This window comes from Trachemys scripta, chromosome 4 (genome assembly GCF_013100865.1).
Source record: "Trachemys scripta elegans isolate TJP31775 chromosome 4, CAS_Tse_1.0, whole genome shotgun sequence".
Taxonomy (NCBI): Eukaryota; Metazoa; Chordata; order Testudines; family Emydidae; genus Trachemys; species Trachemys scripta.
This window is the reverse complement of record NC_048301.1, coordinates 13,702,235-13,723,405: the sequence shown is the minus strand read 5'-3', so window position 1 is coordinate 13,723,405 and position 21,171 is coordinate 13,702,235. Positions and strand designations below refer to the sequence as shown.

At 38.0% G+C, this 21,171-nt stretch overlaps 1 protein-coding gene across 2 annotated transcripts in view; it reads right to left on the bottom strand.

Annotated features, from left to right (window-relative positions):
- Window positions 1-10,720: 10,720 nt before the first annotated feature.
- The window catches only part of PPM1A (protein phosphatase, Mg2+/Mn2+ dependent 1A), a 50,501-nt gene continuing 40,050 nt past the window's right edge, over window positions 10,721-21,171 (bottom strand). For both annotated transcript variants that reach the window (XM_034767900.1, XM_034767899.1), the window contains 2 exons: window positions 16,899-16,956; window positions 10,721-13,384 (listed from right to left, as the gene is read on the bottom strand). In XM_034767900.1, coding sequence (XP_034623791.1) covers window positions 13,355-13,384; window positions 16,899-16,956 — 88 coding nt within the window. In that variant the 3' untranslated portion in view covers window positions 10,721-13,354. The remainder of the gene's footprint in view (window positions 13,385-16,898; window positions 16,957-21,171) is intronic.

Genomic DNA, 21,171 nt, shown 5'->3' with positions numbered 1-21,171 from the left:
TGGCCTAAAGAGTTGGACTGCATGGTATCTTTTATCTTAAGGTCTTCTTTGGCTAGAAGTACAAGGGATAAACCAAAAACTAGTAATTGTGAAATGGCATAAATATTTATTTTCTTTTTCAGACCAAGGATCCAATTAGCCTTATGGTCAATGTCTCCTTTTTGCCCTTGTGTGTATGAACCTTTAAAAACAAGCACCTTAAATATACATGTATCTAGTTCAGTTAAAGATTTTATGGTTAGAATACATGTGGCATAGCCACAGCATGCGAACAAAGTTATTTGCTCATTTCAAATGATGGTTTCTGCAGGTGTTCAATGCGGAAGAGAACCACCAAATGTTATGGAGTCTAATTTTGATGGCAAAGGAGATGTTGGGAAAGGACTTTGATTTGTCTGCAATGTGTCATTCTCCAATACCTCTCACCCTACCTTAATACACACATTAATTAAGGATACGTCTATACTTACCTCCGGGTCCGGTGGTAAGCAATTGATCTTCTGGGTTCGATTTATCGCGTCTTTTCTAGACACGATAAATCGATCCCGGAAGTGCTCGCCGTCGACGCCGGTACTCCTGCTCCGCGAGAGGAGTACGCGGAGTCGATGGGGGAGCCTGCCTGCCGCGTGTGGACCCGCAGTAAGTTCAAACTAAGATAGTTCGACTTCAGCTACGTGAATAACGTATCTTTAATAAGTTGCGTATCTTAGTTCGAAGTGGGGGGTTAGGGTGGGCCAGCCCTAAGACTCACAACACCTTGGCAGACATAAGTATTATCTCTAGTACTTTACAAATGGGGAAAAACACCACCAGCCAGAATTGTTTGAGACAACAAATCCAACTGGAGTAACAGACTCAGATCATCTCCCAAGTACAACTCTACCCCGATATAACGCGACGTTATATAACACAAATTTGGATATAACGCAGTAAAGCAGTGTTCCGGGGGGGCGGGGCTGCGCACTTCGGTGGATCAAAGCAAGTTCGATATAACGCGGTAAGATTTTTTGGCTCCCGAGGACAGCGTTATAGCGAGGTAGAAGTGTACTTACCTCCCAGTCATTTGCTGAGTTTGCTAGCTCTGTGAGGATTTTTTTGATTGGGGGAGGTTGTATGAGTATGAGGGGGAGAACTGGGACTCAACAAAGAAGAAATATTAGGTTTCTGATCACACCCATCTTTAGTAGGTCTTATGATAAGGGGACACAATGGAAGAAATATCACGACTTTAAGGGGTTATTTAATTTCTGCTGGGCTTTTACAAAAATCACTGCAGTTGAATTTCAAGTAATCTACACAAACTAGGAAATACATGAAATGTGATTAAGAAAAACATGGAGACGAGCCCAAGTCCAAACACTTAATTTTCAAAGCGACTCTAGGCCTCCCCTCGATGGAAATGTAAGTACATAAAAATAGTCACTATTTCTATTTTTTTTAAAAGGCCCACATATATTTTATATATTTTTTCAGGCCCACATTTTAAAGCTATTTAGGTGTTGCTGTGTCTGCCCATCAGCTGTTAATGGAATTGAGATTCCTAAGTGCCTAAATCCTTTTGGAAAATGAGATTTAGGATCTTAAATCAGTTAAGCATTGGAAAGTGACTATTTGTGCAAGATAAATGCCATGGTGCTGTATACTAGGGACTGTGCAAAAGTGAAATACACTTTTTTTTTTTTTAACACAGTCATTAGTGGCTGGTTATAGGGCAGTATTTCCAACTCAGAAGAGATCATTGTTCTTGCCATGAACAATAGTTATGGTTGCTGTTGGTGAGCCAGTAAATGAATCTTGAAATAGAGGGAAAGGTTAAAACCTGGAGATCCTTATTTTGGGACCACCACCTCCAGTCACAGCTTTGGTGAGAGAAGACTTCTTTAGCATGTAGCCTAAAAAGGGTCCATAGCATAAAGGCAGAGGGAGACAAGTTTGAACACCTGCATCACCTCCACTGCTAAAGAAGAGAGGGGATACTTATAGCCACTTATTTTTTAGTTTAAAAAAACCCAACGTTCATTGATTTATGTATATATTCTAGCAAACTTCTAGAACCCTCGATTGGTCAAATCCTGAAGCGTTGACTCAAAACAAAGCTTTACGTTATTTGCTACCCTTAAAACCTATACAATTTGAATGCATAGCATAAAGCTGTTCTTAAAAACAAGGGTATAAACAAACAAAAGAGTGGCCCATTCTTCAGGAAGGAAAACCTATCATTCTTGCAAAAGCTCTGTGATTCATGAGTTATCAGTAGTGCCAGTGGACATTTGTGGCGAATTTAGCCAAGTTGTGGCAAGTCTTCCTCCAGATTTCAGTAAAGATTTTGGGAAGTCTTCAAGAAAAATCGACACTTTTAATACAAATAATTTCACGCAAATGTGAATTCTAATAAAATGGTTTTTAGTAAGCTCCTGATTCTGCAAACAAATGTGAGCTGTCCCATTGAGTTTATCCAGCTGCCGGTTGCTCACATGCATAAGCGTTTGCAGCATTGTAGCCTAAGTTATGTATATAAGTAGTTTTAAAAAAAATGTCAGTCTTTAGAAAATTCCTGTAATTCCCCAAATCTTCCAGCTTTACTATAGACTAATCTCACATACTCTTAATATTTTCATCCTGGGTCAAGGCAATTAAATATTTGGCAGAACATTTAACCATTTGCATCTTTTAAATTAGCCTACGTAAATGCCTTTTCAATTGAATCCACCCATACTGGACAATGCACATCAGCTGAATGTTTCCAATAAAATGATCAGCAATAAAAGAAGTGAAGCTGTTATTCAGGTCAATATTATGCTTCAAGAATTAACACACTCCTTTGGAGGTTCTACCCAGATATTGTTTCAGTAGTTCTACAGTATGAGGAAGAACCCAGTGATTCAATGTCATTCAGAAAGAGCTTTCCAACCAAAAAGGCCATAAACAAAACAAAACAAAAAAAGTGACTAGTAAAAGGAAAAATGTTTTTTCCTCCCACTTCACTTTAATGCATAAAGGGAGCTTGACCATCACACACTCACTGCTTAGAAATAATACTTGGTTGTTTTGCTAGACAACTCAGGCTAGCTCTACACTACCCGCCTGAATCGGTGGGTAGAAATCGACCTCTCGGGGATCGATTTATCACGTCCCGTTGGGACGCGACAATCGATCCCCAAATCGGCGCTCTTACTCCACCAGCGGAGGTGGGAGTAAGCGCCGCCAACAGAAAGCCGCAGAAGTCGATTTTGCCGCCGTCCTCACAGCGGGGTAAGTCGGCTGCGATACATCGAATTCAGCTACGCTATTCACGTAGCTGAATTTGCGTATCTTAAATAGACTCCCCCCTGTAGTGTAGATGTACCCTCAGTTGTCTTAGCTGGGAACAGAGAGCATTCTCAACCCTTAACAGGGGCGTGTTGAATCTTTAAGGAAGACAGCTTTGATCCCAGGCATTTGAGTTCATCAGAAGATAACAAATCAAACATCCATCATTTAATCTGTTTGAATTCATGTGGGACTTGATGTTAGAATCCTACCAGTTCTCCACTTGTTCATAAATACTTCCAGGGAAGACACCACCTGAATTGTTAATGTAAGAAACAAGGTTTGTGTGCTTTTTTTTTTTTTTAAAAGCATAAAGCATCAAAGTAGGTGAAACTCATTTTCCCCCTTTCCAGGTCATCTCTAAATTCTTAAGGCATTGAATTAGGACTCAGGATATTTAGGTTTAACTCCTAGGTAACCTCACCCAAGTCGCAATCTCTCTGCGCCTCAGGTCCCCATTCTACTTCCTTTCACTCTGTCTTGTTGATTTAGACCTCAATGTCTGCAAAGATTTACACATATGCCTAAAATTCAACCCAGGCCTAAATATTTACAGAATCAGGGCATTAGACTGCAAGCTCTTTCAGGCAGGGACTCTCCCTCACTCTGAGTATGTACAAAGCCAAGCAAAATGGGGCCCTAATCTCAGCTGGAGCCTCTAAATCAAGGGTAGTCAATAAGTGGACCGCAGCCCAAATTCAAGCCGCCAGATGCTTTTGAACGGATCCTGAAATCTTTTTATTTACTTACCATTATTATTTTTATTTTCTCTGAAGTCTGGACCTTGACCAAGAAATTTGAATCTTGACAAAAAATTGATTGCCCCTGCTCTAAGTCCTATTGCAATAACAGGACACTTAAATTCATGCTAAAATGCAGAAGAATTTCCATGCCACACATTTCCAGCGGTCCTAATTATCAGGGTTGGGAGTTTCAGAAGAGCCTAAGGGAGTCAGGCATCCAAATCCAAAGGCTCTTTTGAAAATCCAGATATTCTTATTTTGAGTCAACACTACAGTCACAGTCAAGTACAAATTGTTTTACCCTAAAACAACTGTACATAGGGAGAGAAACCCGATAAACTGGGGGTCAGTATTTGTTTTAGTATCAACAATGAGTAAGCAAAAAAAAAAAAGCACAGTATTCTATTTTAATAAAATAGACTTGAATTGTAACATTTAATTGAGGTCTCTTGTAGGCTTTCTAATTTAGTAACAAAAAAAATATAGACGTGAGGTTTTATACCATACCAGTCAAATACACACACATTATGTAATTGCCTGTTTATTTAGTGGCACCATTTAGAAATTTCTAATTTTCATCCCCCAACTACAATTCTTCACCATTAATAAGCTTAATGCAATTTGTTCAACCGACTCAAAAAAAAATACAATCTCAAAGTTAGAAACTAAATTCACACATTTTCTTTGGGACCAGGAATCTGTACATAGTACAAAATATACATTTATTGAACTTTCTGTAAACAGTTTGAATTGCGTAAAACTGTAAATAGTGGGTGAATTACTGGATAATTTATTATATATTGTAATACATTTTACTTAAGGAAAATAGTTTTGCTCTTGTATATTACTCTGTTAAATTTATAAATTTCATAATGAGGCTGTGTATTCTGCAAACATGCTTTTCAAGCTTAAATCTCTCCATTCACAACACACATTTATACAGGTTATCAATGAAAAAGTTACACTTCCACAAAATATATATATATGTATATAAAGAGTAGATTGAGCTTTCTAAAAAGACAGGCACAGCATGTCACTACAAATGAAATTTTGTTTTATGATACAATGTGGATTCACTTGTGTAAGGAGGATGGGGAAAAACTTTAATTCAGTATGTTTCTACATGGCCTTAGCACCAAGACAGATGCAAAAAACTCTGGTCTAAATGATTTATCAGCCAGCCAGTTCAAGAAACCACACTAAAGACTTCACCCTCTTGAAAATAAATTGCATTCAGTTTGCCCTAGATAAGGGAGCCCACATTTTTGGAGAAGGCCATCTCTCGCATTAACCCTTTGGCACTGGTGGTTGGGATTTCCAGGCACTGAACTACCGGGCATTTTGCACTATTAGCCATTTGCTTGATTTAGCACTTACAGTAAGCACTAGATTCCTGGCACCAAAAAGTTAAAGTGGGTCATCAACAGATCAGGTTAATAAATCCAAATTGGTACCCAAGGTCACAATGAACCCCCATACCAACAATGAAACATATCCTAGGAAATCCTGACTTCCAGAATCAAGTGGTTACGCTGTGGTGGTAAATACTTGCCAACAAAATGCGTGGTAACATTTCACTTACAGCGACACTGGATGTACTGCTGTCTATCGTAAATGATGATTTTCCAGTTTAATATTCTGCAAGTTCCAAATGGCAGCAGATTGAATCTTGTCAGCAAGAATGCTAATTTCCTTATAACAGTTTCTCTCAGTATCAGAGCATTCAGTAGGTCCATTACTGGACACAGAAATTGTGTTAACTCCAACTCCCACCACATAAGAAACTGGTTCAGATATTGTAGGGCTGGAGTAACCAAATCCCTCCCAAAAATTTACACCTAATTTTACCCTTCTCCAAGCTTTTGATGAAAAGCTGCATAATAAATAGAGAAGAAATTTCTTAAAACTGCTCATTGGATGCTTTGAAGAAAAATAGCTGAATTAGACGTTTGAAAGTTATATAACAAGAAATTGCTGTCCTTAATTTTCTATGAAAACATCTTATTTTAACACCATCATCTTTGTTCCCTTTAAAAGAACACTGTGAGGTGATTTAGACTTTAAAATGTTTTTCAAAAGCAAAGATGAATAAAATTACCTTTTTGTTGCCGTTTAATTCCAGTGAAAATAGAACAGTTGAGACTCTAATGCCACAAAGGCGTGCACACACGTAACTTTACATGCTGCAATTATAGTTCAACTTCAATGGGACCTTGCAGGGCCTAAAGGTCAATACTGTACATGCACAAATGTTTGCAGGATTGGCGCCATAGCATTTAAACTTTCCTTTGCCATTTCTGCAAGTGAAATATTGCAGTACAGTGCTAGTGCCGGAGAACCAGAAAGTGAAAATTAAATGACTACTCTATTTTCATTGTAAAAACTGATTTGAAATGCAAAAAAGTAAAGTCAGCATTAGTAGTGAAATTAAGATCTTCGGGTTTAAATTTAATCTAAAACTTCTGACACAGATTACAAAATGTAACATGATTTTTAACCCAACGGTGTTCCTTTAAATTAAATGGGAAGCCTTGTTATTTTCTTTAAATCATGCTTCTGCTCTGAAAAGTGACTGCACTCAGTTGACCTGCTCCCTGTGTATATACAGATTCCTGCCTATTTATTTGTTGATTAGAGTTAAAAACAAAAGCCACCCGACTCCTGTTAGCTCTTTAAGCCCAATAGCTATGAAGAGCGAGCTGACTTGTATTCTGGCTTGTGCAGTGTCAACAAAGTTGAGAACTAAAGACCCAGTCCTATAAAAAAAAAAAAGGCTTACTACCCAGCATAGTGTTTGCTAGCATGAATAGTACTGGTCAGTTGTAGGGGTAAGCACTATGGGCCATATTTTTAAAGATACTTAGGCACCTAAAAATGCAGATAGGCATCTAACTCCTACTGATTTCAAGGGGAGTTAGGCACTTAGGTGCTTTTGAAAATCCCACTAGGCAACTAAGTAATTTTAAAAACTCTGACATCTAGTAGTGCTTGAAGGATTAGGCTCAAAGTTCTGAAGGCAGAATCTTTATTGTTGAGGAGGAATGGCACAGAAAGAACCCAGCCTGACTTTCAGATTCAGGGACTAAGGGTAGGTCTACACTTACCCGGTAGTTCGGCGGCGAGCAATCGAACTTCTGGTTCAACTTATCGCGTCTTGTCTGGACGCGATAAGTCGAACCCGGAAGTGCTCGCTGTCGACTGCGGTACTCCAGCTAGATGAGAGGAGTACCGCGGAGTCGACGGGGGAGCCTGCCTGCCGCATGTGAACTGAGGTAAGTTCGAACTAAGGTACTTCGAACTTCAGCTACGTTATTCATGTAGCTGAAGTTGCGTACCTTAGTTCGAATTAGGGGGTTAGTGTAGACCTGGCCTAAGAATTTGCAAGAGTAGAACTCAAAAACATTTTTACTTGTAAACAGAATGGATGAGATCCTAGGATGTGATAATAGATTAAAAAAATTGTGATACTAATATTGATTTAAGTAACTTTTCAGAGCAGAACCATATTTTAATGTGAATTACTCATGTCCCCATAAAAGAAAAAATATATAAATCCAACCTCCTTAAACATTAAGGTTGAGAGAAACTAAAACATGAGAAAAATAGGATGAGTCCTTTAGCTTGGGCTAGTAAGGTCTTAAAACAATGACCACATATGAAGAATAAACACTTTATGGGGCATTAAAAGTGTACTGCAAAGCTAAAACAAAAATTAAGTTAAACCCAGAAATATGCTGGAGACCTCCCCCAATAACAGATTGTGAACTCCTTCATCAGATAATCACATTTAGTTTTAGTTTAATTTTCCCCACTCTAGCTTTAATGCAAGTCATATCACAAATATTTGTCAAGCTCCTATATAATCAGTGATACTCAGAGGAAAGAGAAAAAATGGACCCTGCTCTCAAGTTTATAATCTAAGTAGACAAAAAGAGGTGATCAGAAGATCACAGGGCAGTGCAATTTTTCGTTTATTTTTCAGGAATCAGTTGACCAGGTTGATAGACTTTGCTGAAAAAGTGTGCTTTTGAAGTGGGACAGTACAAGCACAGCACCCTGGACACATCACAAACAAGGGGGCATTCTGGCATGTCCAGTGAACTTGAGTGCCAGGGACAGGGAGGGGAATTAAAAAAAATTATTACTATGGCTTCTTACAAGCGTTGCTATGACGGCAATTGCCATGACACAGGGCTCTGAAATCACCATTACAGCGCACTGACAATATAGCAAAGCAATTTCATTTAAGCAGACTTAAGCAGTCCTGCAATGAACCACAGCAGGTATATTCCTGTGCCTGCACAGAGACCCACTGACTTCAGTTCATATCAGTTCAGGGGACCAATCATGCAGTTTATTGCAAGGTCTGATTTCTGAGTTGAATTCTTCCGTAATCTGGTCAGCACATACTTCTAAGTTTCACTCAATTTCCATGTTGGCTTTGCAGTTCACATAAGAGATGGCTTTCATTTTGCTCAGCACAGCATTCAGAAAATTCACACGGTATGAGCATGTCTCACAACACCAATTTATTTTTGAAGTGTTGAGAGTCCATCTAATCAAAAGTGACCTAATTTGAGACAACAGTATGAAGACCAAACAACAGTTTATGAACATGTACTTTTAGACACTAAAAAGGAGCTACAATGAGGGGCTAAAAACATAATTTTCACATCTAATGAAGTGAAGCCTGGCAGCAAATTGGACCACTCCATTACACTAAATTTGTCAACTGCAGGTCTCTTTACCTACATATAGTAAACAACGTGCTGCCAGTTTCTAATTCCCATGAAGCAACTCATCAGCAAATATTTATAGTAAAAAGTTTTATAATACTCAGCTGCCTATTGTACATCATGCTCTAAATTAAAGGTTTAAACTTTCACACCAATTCAGAGTATTCAAACATATCAAACTATTTGAACATAGCGTTATCCAATTTGAAAAAAACATGTTTGTCTAAAGGTTCTTAAGGTATGAAGCATGTGTCAGCATGAATGAATGCTGATATATTTGGGAATAAAGTTCAATTACAACTGATACTTCTGAGTTGCAAGATGGTGGCAGCCATCTTGTCAGCCAGTCAGGAGAGGAATTATGCCTTCATGTTTGTACAGAGCTACCAGAAGCAAAATAATCAGATTTTTTTCAGTGTGACACTCCCATGTAAGGCTAAAGAAACTTCTATTCAATAAAAGAACAGGAGTACTTGTGGCACCTTAGAGACTAACAAATTTATTAGAGCATAAGCTTTCGTGGACTACAGCCCACTTCTTCGGATGCATATAGCTTCTATTCAATAGTTGTTTAACAAAAAATGAATGTTTAATACTAAAGCAAAATGCTTATATTTTAAATCAATTCCATAAGGAAATATACAAGCAATGACCTTTACACTCCCTTACAAGGAGCTGCCAAAGGAGTCAGTCCTAAAATATTTTTTTTAAACGATTAACAGCAGCGTTCAGCCAAAATGTTGCCTTGTTGTCCACCCTATTCATAATTAACAGTCAAAAGTTTAGTTTAGTTAAGATGGCACTAGCAGAAGGAAAATAACAATTGCAATAAATGCTATATTCCTTATTTCAGTTTGTTGAATTACCTAATGAATTTTCAAATTCTTGGACTGAGCAAAATGGCCAGTAACTTTTTTATTCATATTTTAACCTATGCAACTGAGGATGCATTAACTTTGCAGTAGATCGTGCTGATGTTCAAAAGTCAGTCAATATCCATAACTACAAGATGTTAACAAGTGCTGTAGGTTAGAAAAATAATTATCAAGAGAGTGTTGTAGTTACTGAACTACTGGTTAATATTCTTCAGACATCTTGCTGCAATGGTCGACTGTCCTGGGATTACCCCAATTCAGCACACTATAAAGACATGCAGATGAAATTCTTTTCTCTGATTCTGACTTCTGCCGAAGGATGAAATTGAACGATGGCAAAGTGACAAGCTCTCTATAGTGCTACTGATGGACTAGCACCACAGCAAGCCAACTATAAAGGACCTAGATTTGCGATTTACAATGCAGGACAAGAGTCCTGCACCCAGACTTTTCAGGACTCTGTATGAATGCAGGGGTCTCCCATGCACTGTAAATTGCAAACCTAGTGCCCCATTTATTAAAAATGCAATTGCATTTAGTAAGTTTGACACTGGCTTTAAAAGTTAATACATTTTAAAAATTCTACCTTGAATAACATACCTCCCCAAAGCTGAATTAATGAGAGTAGTTTAAGATTATTTGAAACGGTGTTATCTATAAAGCAGTACAATATTTTCCCAAAATGATCAGTGAAACATTTAATCTGACTATAACAATATTCACAGAAACTGAAACCAGTGAAGCTGTCAAATGTAAAGAAAAACACAGAAACTTGCATGGCATATGAAGCAAAATAGCTTTACAAAATGTCATTTCTTTTTAAAAACAAGCGAATTGGGACCATCCTATTTGAACATCTATTCAAAATACATTTTTGAACAGCACATTGTTTGCATTTTTGTCACACAGGAATCTTTTCCCGAGGGAAATAAATAGCACACAATACTTCAAAAATTCTGCTGCCTTGCCCCTGAGGTGCTAATGTTTTTAGCATTAAAAAAAAGTTTAACTGGTGCAAAAAGGAAATGCACAAAGGTGCAAAAGTGCCTTTTTAAGATTTTTTTTTTTTTTTTTTTGCAGATTCATGAAAAGACCAGCTAGTCCTTTGCAAGAATGTTTTTATGTACTTAATACATGTATTTTTGTAATCAAAATCTGTACCTAGAATGGCAGTGTTTATGCACACATAATAGCCTCAGTGCTCTGACCACACAAAAGTGCTGAACGTAAGGCAGAAAAAGGAAGGATTGCAATAGACATTCCTCCTTTACCTCCAAACCTAGTTACAAGCACTGGTAGCAATAGCAGAAGAATTATGTTTATATTTTTAGGAAGGGCCTCTTAGATGAAAATGCTTTTAGTACACAGTATGTCATTATGACACATTTTAAGTGATTATATTTGAAGTATGGCTTTCCACCACAATTTTGCTTGTGATTTTTTAAGATTTTAGGTCTCAAAGTTTCCACAGTCCAGTTCAAGGTTTTGCAGTTTCCAGAACTAAACTTTAGTCTATGTAGAAAAGTAAAGAACAGAATTTTATCTGCCTAATCCTAAAAATAAGTTTAGCTTTCTGTACTAGTATACCGTGTAGTATTAAATACATTTGTTAATTAGGTGCTTGCGAAGCTATAACTTATGACATTATTATAGTTTTGCACTCTACAACAAAATTAGACATTTTAAGCATTTATTTGTAGGTCGGTAAGGAATTGGTTCTTTAACCAAAAATTGCTATAAATTTATAAATACAAATAGTGCTTATGGTTTCTTCATTCATGCTTGAACAGATTACAAACTGAATACAATGAAGTTACGTTTAAGCACCCCACATAAACAAGAGGGATAAAAGAAAGATTTTGCTGGTATATACTATACTTAATTCTGAGACACTATAAGTTACTTTTTCACTGTTCAAAGTTCCCTAACTCTGCATTAGTTTTAAGGCTATATATACAAATATGTATATTTCAAAGTTAGGGAAAAGACAAATATAGCAAAACGCATTGTACTACATTTTCCTATCAAAAAGTAATTTTACACCAAGTTTTGATTTTTTGTTTAGTTGTGGTAAGTGTTACAAGCTACTTATATTTTACTGATTTTCCTTTTGGGGACTCTGCCTACTGAATGATTAAAGTAAACTACTATATTAACAACAAACACAATATCCTCAACCTAAGAAGACAAGAATACAAGGTGCACAAAACAGTAGTTTTGCAAACACGACTGATTTGAAAACTTACTTTTTGTATGTTCAATGGGAGAAAGTTAAGCTTAAGTCAATTTAGTTTATGTTTATTACCCTTAAAAATTTTAAATTAGAATTTAATTTTAATGACCAACAGTTACATATTGTCAACATGCTATATTTCAAATCACAAATACTGTTTAACCACTAGTTTCTCATTCTAAATAAGTGGGTCAATTAAAAACACACATACCATAAAATGTTAAGATTGTCAGGCTTTGACAAATGTATTTTCATTAAACAGTAGGCAAATTCAAACTGATGCTCATCTCAGTGAAAAATAAAAAGCCTGAAATAAATCCATGTAAAATAGAGTAACAGATTAAACCCACTACATCCTCCAGTGTCTTTCTATGCCTTGGGCAACAGTCAAAGTTCTCTCCATTTTAAAAATGGGCTACCAATTATTTAAAAATATTTTTCCACATGTGAAATCTCATTTACAATGGCACAGAATTTCAAAAGGCAGGAAAAAAAGAGGAATTACACATATATGATTAAATTTCTTGTTTTTTAAATCAAGCTTTATTGATAAAATGGAATTCAGAATATTTTACTTGGAACAGCAGCAGACTCAGCCAATCAGGATAGTAAAAATGCTGCAGACTCCTACTGTATGTAGAAAGTTGCTCCCTCTTGCTCAACTGATTAGTAATTTCGGGTAAGGGTTTGTAAAAAAGAGGTGCAAAGAATCAAGGCATTCTAACCTCAGAATTGGTATACTTATGATTGCACTGTATTATACAGCATGATCCTGCTTCCATTGAAGTCACAGCCGAAACTCTTGTTGATTTCAAGTGGCAGCAGGACTGGGACCATAGTAAATAGCAACAGAAAACATAAAAAGATAGGTTTGTTGGAGAACGAGCAGTATGTTAGTTATTTTTCCCACTGCCAAGCAAATTCATACACTACAGTTGGGATAAATTGCCCGAATGTTCTGCTTTATATAAAATAAAAAATAATCTTACAGTTTTGTGCACCTCTTGAGCATCTAGCTGGCTAGGCTGCTGCTCCTTGCAATCCAAAACCACAACATAAATTTAAAGGGCTATATATTTGTTGCATCACACAACAAGCCAAACATTTCTTCTAACCTTTATAGTGATTTAAAGCAGTTCATAATTAAATATGAGCATTTTGTACAAGGACAATTGCACTTTACAAAAACAAAATCATACAACATAAATTGCTGGAGTCTGATTTACAACATGAATTATGGTTTGAAATCACGTTTACAGAAGTCTGTTTTACAAAAAAAACATCAGTTCCTGGGCTAGATGTCGTACTGCTGTAGTTTTCTGGTGTAGTCACTCTCACCAACACATCATAATCCCTTCTTTAAATAAGGTTGAGGATGGACGTTAAGAAGGGTCACTGAGGTTGGGCCGCACTTTCAACTGGAGGATGAATGTAAACTCCACAGCTAGATGGGCAGTTTTACCACATATCATCAGTTGATGCAGAGTCCTTAATAGAGAAAAAAGAAGGAACCCTTTAAAGTCTGGAGTGCCCAAAATTACAGCGGTTTCTGGATAATCCAGACTGAAAAGGGTAAAAATATGGATAATTGTAGGAGTCTTTTTTCCCTTTAATGAAGGGTTTCATACTAGATACTTGTAAAATACTATTCCTAACAACATGCAAAAATGTATATTCATTAAACTATTTTAATTCAGTAAATATTAGCTAGCACTAAAGCAGTGTTTTAACACCTGGTCTCAAGTGTAATATACTTTGTTTTCTAAACCTTTAAAGCTGCTCTAAATAATTGTTAACATCAAAACCAGCACATTCAAAAACATTACCAGTAGAACCTAAAAAAGACAGTATACTAAATGTATCTATTTGGACAATTTCTTGCAGGTGTGCTAAGTTCACAGGGAGCATGTTTCCAGTTATTCTTAATTACGTTCTACCTACTCTGACTGCCTTCTCAACTAGGGTAGCCAACTTTCTAATTGCACAAAACTAAACACCATTGGCCCCACCCCTTCCCCGAGACCCCCCACACACACCCTCACTCACTTTCACTGTGCTGGGGCAGGGGTGAGGGCTCCGGCTGGGGGTGCAGGCTCCGGGGTGGGGCCAGAAATGAGGAGTGAGGGGGCAGAAGGGGCCTCTGGGCTGGGGCGGGGGTGCAGGAGAGGTGAGGGCTCTAGCTGGGGGTGTGGTCTCTGGGCTGGGGCTGGGTATGAGGGGTTCAGGGTTAAGAAGAGGGCTCCGGGCTGGGGCCAAGGGGTTTGGAGTGTGGGAGCGGGCTCTGGACTGGGACAGGAGGTTGGGGTGTGGGCTCTGGGGTGGGACCAGGGATTAGGAGGGGTTTGAAGCGCAGAAGCGGGCACTAGGCTGGTACAGGGGGTTGGGGCATGGGCTCTGGGAGGGAGTTTGTATGCAGGAGGGGGCTCAGGGATGAGGTTGGGGTTTGGGAGGGGGTGTAGCCCAAGGGGTTCTGACCTGGGGCAGGGGTACGGATGGGGGTTCAGGCTCCAGCCGGGTGGCGCTTACCTCAGGCGGCTCCCAGTCAGTGACACAGCAGGGTTAAGGCAGGCTCCCTGCCTGCCCTGGCTCCATGCAGCTCCTGGAAGCAGCCAGCATGTCTGGCTCCTAGGCAAAGGGGCGGCCAGGATGCGCTGCACGGTGCCTGTACCTGCAGGCACCACCTCTGCAGCTCCCATTGGCCGGAATTCCCAGCCATTAGGAGCTGTGGAGCCGGCGCTCAGGGTAGGGGCAGCGTGTGGAGATTCCCTGATCTCACCGGCACCTAAGGGCTGCAGGGACATGCTGGTTGCTTCCAGGAGCTGCACGGAGCCAGGGCAGGCAGGAAGCCTGCCTTAGCCCCACTGCACTGCCAATTGGACTTTTAACGGCATGGTCAGCGGTGCTGACTGGAGCCGCCAGGGTCCCTTTTCGACCAGGTGTTCCGGTCGAAAACCAGATGCCTATTCTCAACCCTCTTGCTGTAAGGAAGGCTTAGAATCCAAGTCACACCGTAAGTACTTTATTGAGAGTTAAGATTAAATTTAAAAGAAATTTAAACATGTTAAGATATGGAAAATATACATGGCACCCAAAGCAACCTAAATTCTCCTCTTGTAATGACATGAGGGGAAAATATTGCAAAAACTATCGTTAAAAATCAGTTTAATCTGGAACCATAAACCCTAAAATGGCCATATGGTATCACTACAGGGAAGAGTTAAAGTTGCTTGGGTGTCTTAATTGTACATTTCTATATTTTAATATGTTTAGATTTGTTTTAAGTGTAACCTTAACTCTGAATTATCTGAATTTGCAATACTTGGTTCTTGGATAATTACAACATCCCTGTAAGACACCTTTATCTTCAAGTTATTAAACTATCAGCCTTAACTCCATTTTAACATAGTTGTGTGTGTCTTGGAATGTCCTTATAATAAATTATGCTTAATCAGATCTCCTCTTTCCCTCCTCATACTTATTTTTTCATCCTCTTTCCCCTCTGCACAAAGAATTTAACAGAAAAAAAGTTGAATGAGGAATACTGGACTGCCCATCAGTTTTACTGATCAGAAGTTGTCAGCAAGATTGTGTTTACACAGTCAGAGGCATCACTTTAAGAGGAAAGAGGCTTCTGTTTAAAGTATGTCTGAGCAATGCCATCTCTCACTACTTTAGATTGGTGGAGCCGATGTGCAGCCCTGTACTCCTTATTCAGCTGTTAAGTAGAATTTAATAGGATTCTCTCTCTTTGCAGGACCGGAAAGAGAATATTGGTCATGAAAATTAAAATGAATTATTTACTTTTAAAAAATTATGATTTGTAAGAGTAATGTCTAAGCTTTCCTATGGGACTACAAGTAGTAGAAGGCAGAAGCTAGAAAGGACTAGGATAGGCAGGGTGAGAATCTGAGGTGGCCATGTTTGTTAGAGCACATAAAAAATTAAGTCAGCATCAAGTCAAAGTGCAGAAATTTACTTACTGACTACGTACTATGCAAATTCCTATACTCTGACTACCAATGACACTTAGATTTGAGTACTGTACATTTGCAGAAGAGTTATACAATGAATGACTGCATATCATCCCTATGCAGGGATAATTCCATTTTACTTATAGATATGGGTCAATTTCTTAGAAATGGGAGGAGACAAGAATAGAAGAGGCTCATTGTAAACTGTAGCAAATAAAGCTTAAGACCAACTGTGCAGCTTCTGTTACGCCAAAGCATTTGCAAACTGCATTTCACTTATATAATTTTTTGTTAATTAAAAAAAAAATCAGATTAACGGTATTAGATGCCAGAGACATTAAAAAGTAACTGCTTTCTTTCTGAGACACAGTACTCCCAAGAATTTAAAGATGTTTCCACAAAGTGGTTCAGTTTTAAATGGAGTTATTGTTCCCATTTTATAATTGTTTTTATTGAATTTTCACTGTGAAAAATATATTAGGGAAGTTACAGCATAATATAATCCAATGATCAGAAAATTATGTTAACTGAACTAGAATTGTAAATATGCTAATCATAGCAACTTTTAAACTACTAAGCATCCAGCAGAAAGTTACAATAAGAACACTTTTGCCTGTAATTCAGGGAATTAAAATTTCACAAAATGATATCTTAATGAAAAATATTTTAACACAGATTTCCCACTATCTCTGTGGTATCAGGGATGAACCAAATAAAATTAGATATCTCAAAACAAGACAATATCTGCTTCTAGTGGTGGGATCTGGCACCAGATGTGGGGAAATGAGAAGACAGAATACAATCAGACTTTCAAGTCTTGAACTGATAGAGGATAAGAACAAATAAGAGTTCTGAAGGTTCAGATGAGGGAAAGGGGGGAGGGGAGGAAGAGAACTCACAGGGCACAGTCTACAGAATGCACTTTTGGAAAAAATCCCTCCTCCGTCAAAGAGCTGTAGTAGGGTCTGCACAAAAGGGTTGAAAGATTTCAAAGGGTAGGACGGAAATGATGGGAGAATGAAAGTACTTACAGCATCATCATTTCTATAGGGGTTCAGTCTGTTATAAACAGCTTCAATCACACTCCGTCTAAACCAAAACAGAAAACAAAATATTAAGGATTTTCTAAAATTAAGTCAGACATTTCTTAGATGCAATCATGACGTACTAAAATGCAAAACCTTAAAAATGGTAAAAACATTCAAAATGTATAGAACTTCAGTTTTTTGCAAATAAAGCTGCCATGTATAATTTATGCAGTGCTCTCTTTTGGATTCAGGAAGAGATAGTTTAAAAAGGTTAACACTCCTAAGGATTTTGCCAACAAAATGGAAAATTACATAGTCTAATTGAAAAGTCTCATATGCAAATGTCTGCTCCCGATATACTGACAGGGGCATGCCCACCTTTTGTCTCTGAAGTAATAAGACAAGGAGGTTACAGAGTGATGAGCAGCGTAAACCATATGCATTTGTATGCTTGCAGGATATGGTGGCAGTAAACAACACACCATTGATGTACAAAGATAATATTTTTCACAAGAGAGCACGGTATTTGTGTTTTCTGAATACAATTTTTAGTGTGCCCCTTAATGAAAGCTCTGCATTCTTGGTTTGGTTTAAGTTAGTTTCCATTATAAATCTTGTTAGGTTATTTATTTATTTATTTTTAATAGAGCAGTAGCAGCTTCCCATTACATGCCCGATTTTCAACTCCCTTTTACAATTATCCTCCAAAAGAAACCAATCTCAACTTAAAACAGAAATTTTGTATAGTATATCTCACCCTGCAACAGAGATATATTCCTGGGGAATTTGGTAAAAATCAGCACGAGTTTATAGTGTGTTGAAAATTTACCTTTTATTCATGTCTGAACTTTTAATTTTTATAATCTCTCACAAAACAGCTTGGCTTTGGTACTCCTCCCCTCCCCTTTTTTGTGCCTTGCTGATTGCACTTTGGGGGTGGATGAGGAGTAGAGGATTAATTACAAAGATATATAATAAAACATAAAAATAGCTTGTGATCCCTGCTTACCCAACTGTAGGGGAAGAGATTAACAAGGGGTTCGTTAGAGCAATAAGACTAAAAAACAGTGGAATGCTAAGGGAAAGAGGAAGTATTTGCCTTCCTCAGCAAGCATGATAACTGAGAAAATGAAGGTCTAGTACAATTAAGAGATTTTAAAGACTTTTGATAGGGCTTTTTTTTGGGAAGGGGAGTGGATGGGGGGACAAAGCTGAAGAATGCCTCGGTTCTTACTCTATACAATAGGGTCAGGTGGAGAAATGCTCTGCACACATGTTCATGCCTTAAAGTGGCAGAATGGCATCCTCCCCCTTGTCTTTCTGTTAGTCATGATTGCAGACTGGGCTACACTCAATGAGCTGTTTTAATTTTTTTTCCCCAATACTTATAAATATAAAAACTGATCTATTACTGACTCCAGGCCTATGTTCAGGGATAGTGTAGGAAATACAGGAAAATGTAAAGGGGTCAGTATCCTAGAGAGGCCATGTTGGTAGCATGCTAGCAAGGGTGTGGGCTGGGCTGGTGTATCTAGTTTTGGAATGAGGGACTTTGGGTGAGGAATAAGCAGGGAGATTCCATGATAGGCAGAGAACAGCAAAAGAGACAAGGGAATGAGGAAGATCCTAATCAGCACAACCACTTCCAAAGAATCACCTAGTAACTTCTGGGCAGCATAAACAAGGTAGGGATTGATTATTTGGCCATGAGTAACAATCTGGATCTATTACCTGCCCATTTCCAGACATCCTAATGTCTAGAGTTCCAAAAGGTGTACAATTTTTGAAGAGAAAGTAATACTGTTTGAGGGTATTGCTGGACTGCACTGAAAAAATTTCAGCCTTAGTTTTTTAAACCAAACTTTTTGCTTCCAATTTTAATAATTAATTTCAGCATGATAAAAACATCCCAATAATAATGCTGTCTCTGTGAAAAGATTCTCAGAGAGAAAGCAGCTAGCTATGCAATTATGTCAGAAACCTGAAATTTAGTCAGTAAAATATTCTAAATTACTCACATTCTAAAAAAGCGTTTTATAATTAAAATAATTAAGAAAATTATTTCCTTTAACACAACATGACAGTACAACAAACCAAACACCACCAAGGACTTTTTCAGAAACCCCATCATTTTGACATCTAGTAAATTTTTATAAAAAAAAGAGTTTTAGAGGTAGTTTCAGGTACTACCACTGTCCTTGATTTCCCTTGAAAAATGTGTGGGTTTACCATAACATTTTTTTTTTAAAAGTCTTTTCCTTCCCCTATCCCCTTGCTGTTCCAGATAAACAAGGAAAACAGCAAAGCTGACTATCAAAAAGTGTTATTCCATGCACAAACTGAAAAACAGACTCCTCTCTAATCTTTCAGACATAATTATCTCAGGTGTTACAAGTAGACAATTGTCAGATAAATGATTTTCAAATTGACAGCATCTCTTTAAGTTACATTAAGGCCCAGTTCAGTAACTTAATTAAGCACACATTTAAAAGTTAAAGGTTTCAGAGGGGTAGCTGTGTTAGTCTGTATCAGCAAAAACAACGAGAAGTCCTCCTGGCACCTTAGAGACTAACAAATTTATTTGGGCATAAGCTTTTGTGGACATAACCCACTTCCTCCAATTCATGGAGTGAAAAATACAGTAGGCAGGTAAAAATATACAGCACATGAAAAGATGGGAGCTGCTTTATCAAGTGGGGGGTCAGTGCTAACGAGGCCAATTAAATCAGGGTGGATGTGGCCCATTCCCAACAGTTGACAAGAAAGAGTGAGCATCAACAGAGGGAAAATTACTTTTATAGTGACCCAGCCATGCCCAGTCTTTAATCAGGCTTAATTTGGTGTTAAGTCTGCAAATTAATTCCAGCTCTGCAGTTTCTCGTTGAAGTCTGGCCACTTTTTTGTTGAAGAATGGCCACTTTTAAGTTTGTTTTTGACTGTCCAGGGAGACTGAAGTGTTCTCCTACTGGTTTTTGAATGTTACAATTCTTGATGTCTGATTTGTGTCCATTTATTCTTTTGCGTAGAGACTGTCCGGTTTGGCCAACATACATGGCAGAGGGGCACTGTTGGCACATGACTGCATATATCACATTGGTAGATATGCAGGTGAATGAGCCCCTGATGGTGTGGCTGATGTGGTTAGGTCCTATGATGTGTGTTCCTTGAACAGATATGCGGACAGAGTTAGCAACAGGGTTTGTTGTAGGGATTGGTTCCTGGGTCAGACATCAAGAATTGATGGTAAGGCAACTCCCATCTTTTCATGTGCTGTATATTTATACCTGCCTACTGTATTTTTCACTCCATGCGTCTGCTGAAGTGGGTTATAGCCCACGAAAGTTTATGCCTAAATAAATTTCTTAGTCTCTAAGGTGCCACAAGGACTCCTCGTTGTTTTTATTCTTTAAGTGCTGTCCCTGAACAGGGAATGGTTTCTTGAATCTGGGCCTAAGCTGCTATTGCATTTGTTCACTAACTAGCTAAAAGCCTGCATCTCAGAGTAAACAAATCAGTGTATTTTCAGTTACACAGGTATTGCAGATATTTCTTTAAAACAAAACCAATGAGCCGTAACAATTGGTTTGCAAAATTATCACACACAAACACGCACAAGAGAATCCTGAAGTTAGAAACACCAACATAGGATGGGAGTAAAATAAGTCAATTTTTAGTCTCAACACTTAAAATTAGTTGCAGTCTAGGTTATTTAAATCAACCAGGTTGTGCAATTGGGTAACATAACCTGTTTATAGGACACAGTACAATAACAAACAGAACAGATCTAACATCTCAGAATGATGTAGCTCTGCTGCAACACAGGTAATAGTCTCCCATGAAAAGGTGTCTGTTTTCACCACTTTCACTAGCACCATAAAAATACTCTTAAGTCAGGTGCAGCAGGAGAGATTTGCTCACAAGCCCAATAGAAGAAAGAAAAAAAAAAAACAGAGCTAGAAAGAGGAGTCAAAAGAATGATACACATTCCAATTTAATGTTGCAATATTTAGATTTGCCAAATGTGTTAACAATAACTCAGACTCAATGATGCTTCGAAGAAAATTAAATATATTCTAAAAATAGATACCCTTCTGACATCTCAGACTGGCTGCTCAGTTTTCTTTTTTTTTAAAAAAAAAAACACTGAAACATTAGCATGAAAACAAGGTTTTTGTTTCTTTAGAAGTTCATTTGCTCTGGAGTCTAGCTGTTTATTGCTCACTGGAAGTCATAACTCTGACATCACAAACAGATAATTTATCACAAAGACAGCTAA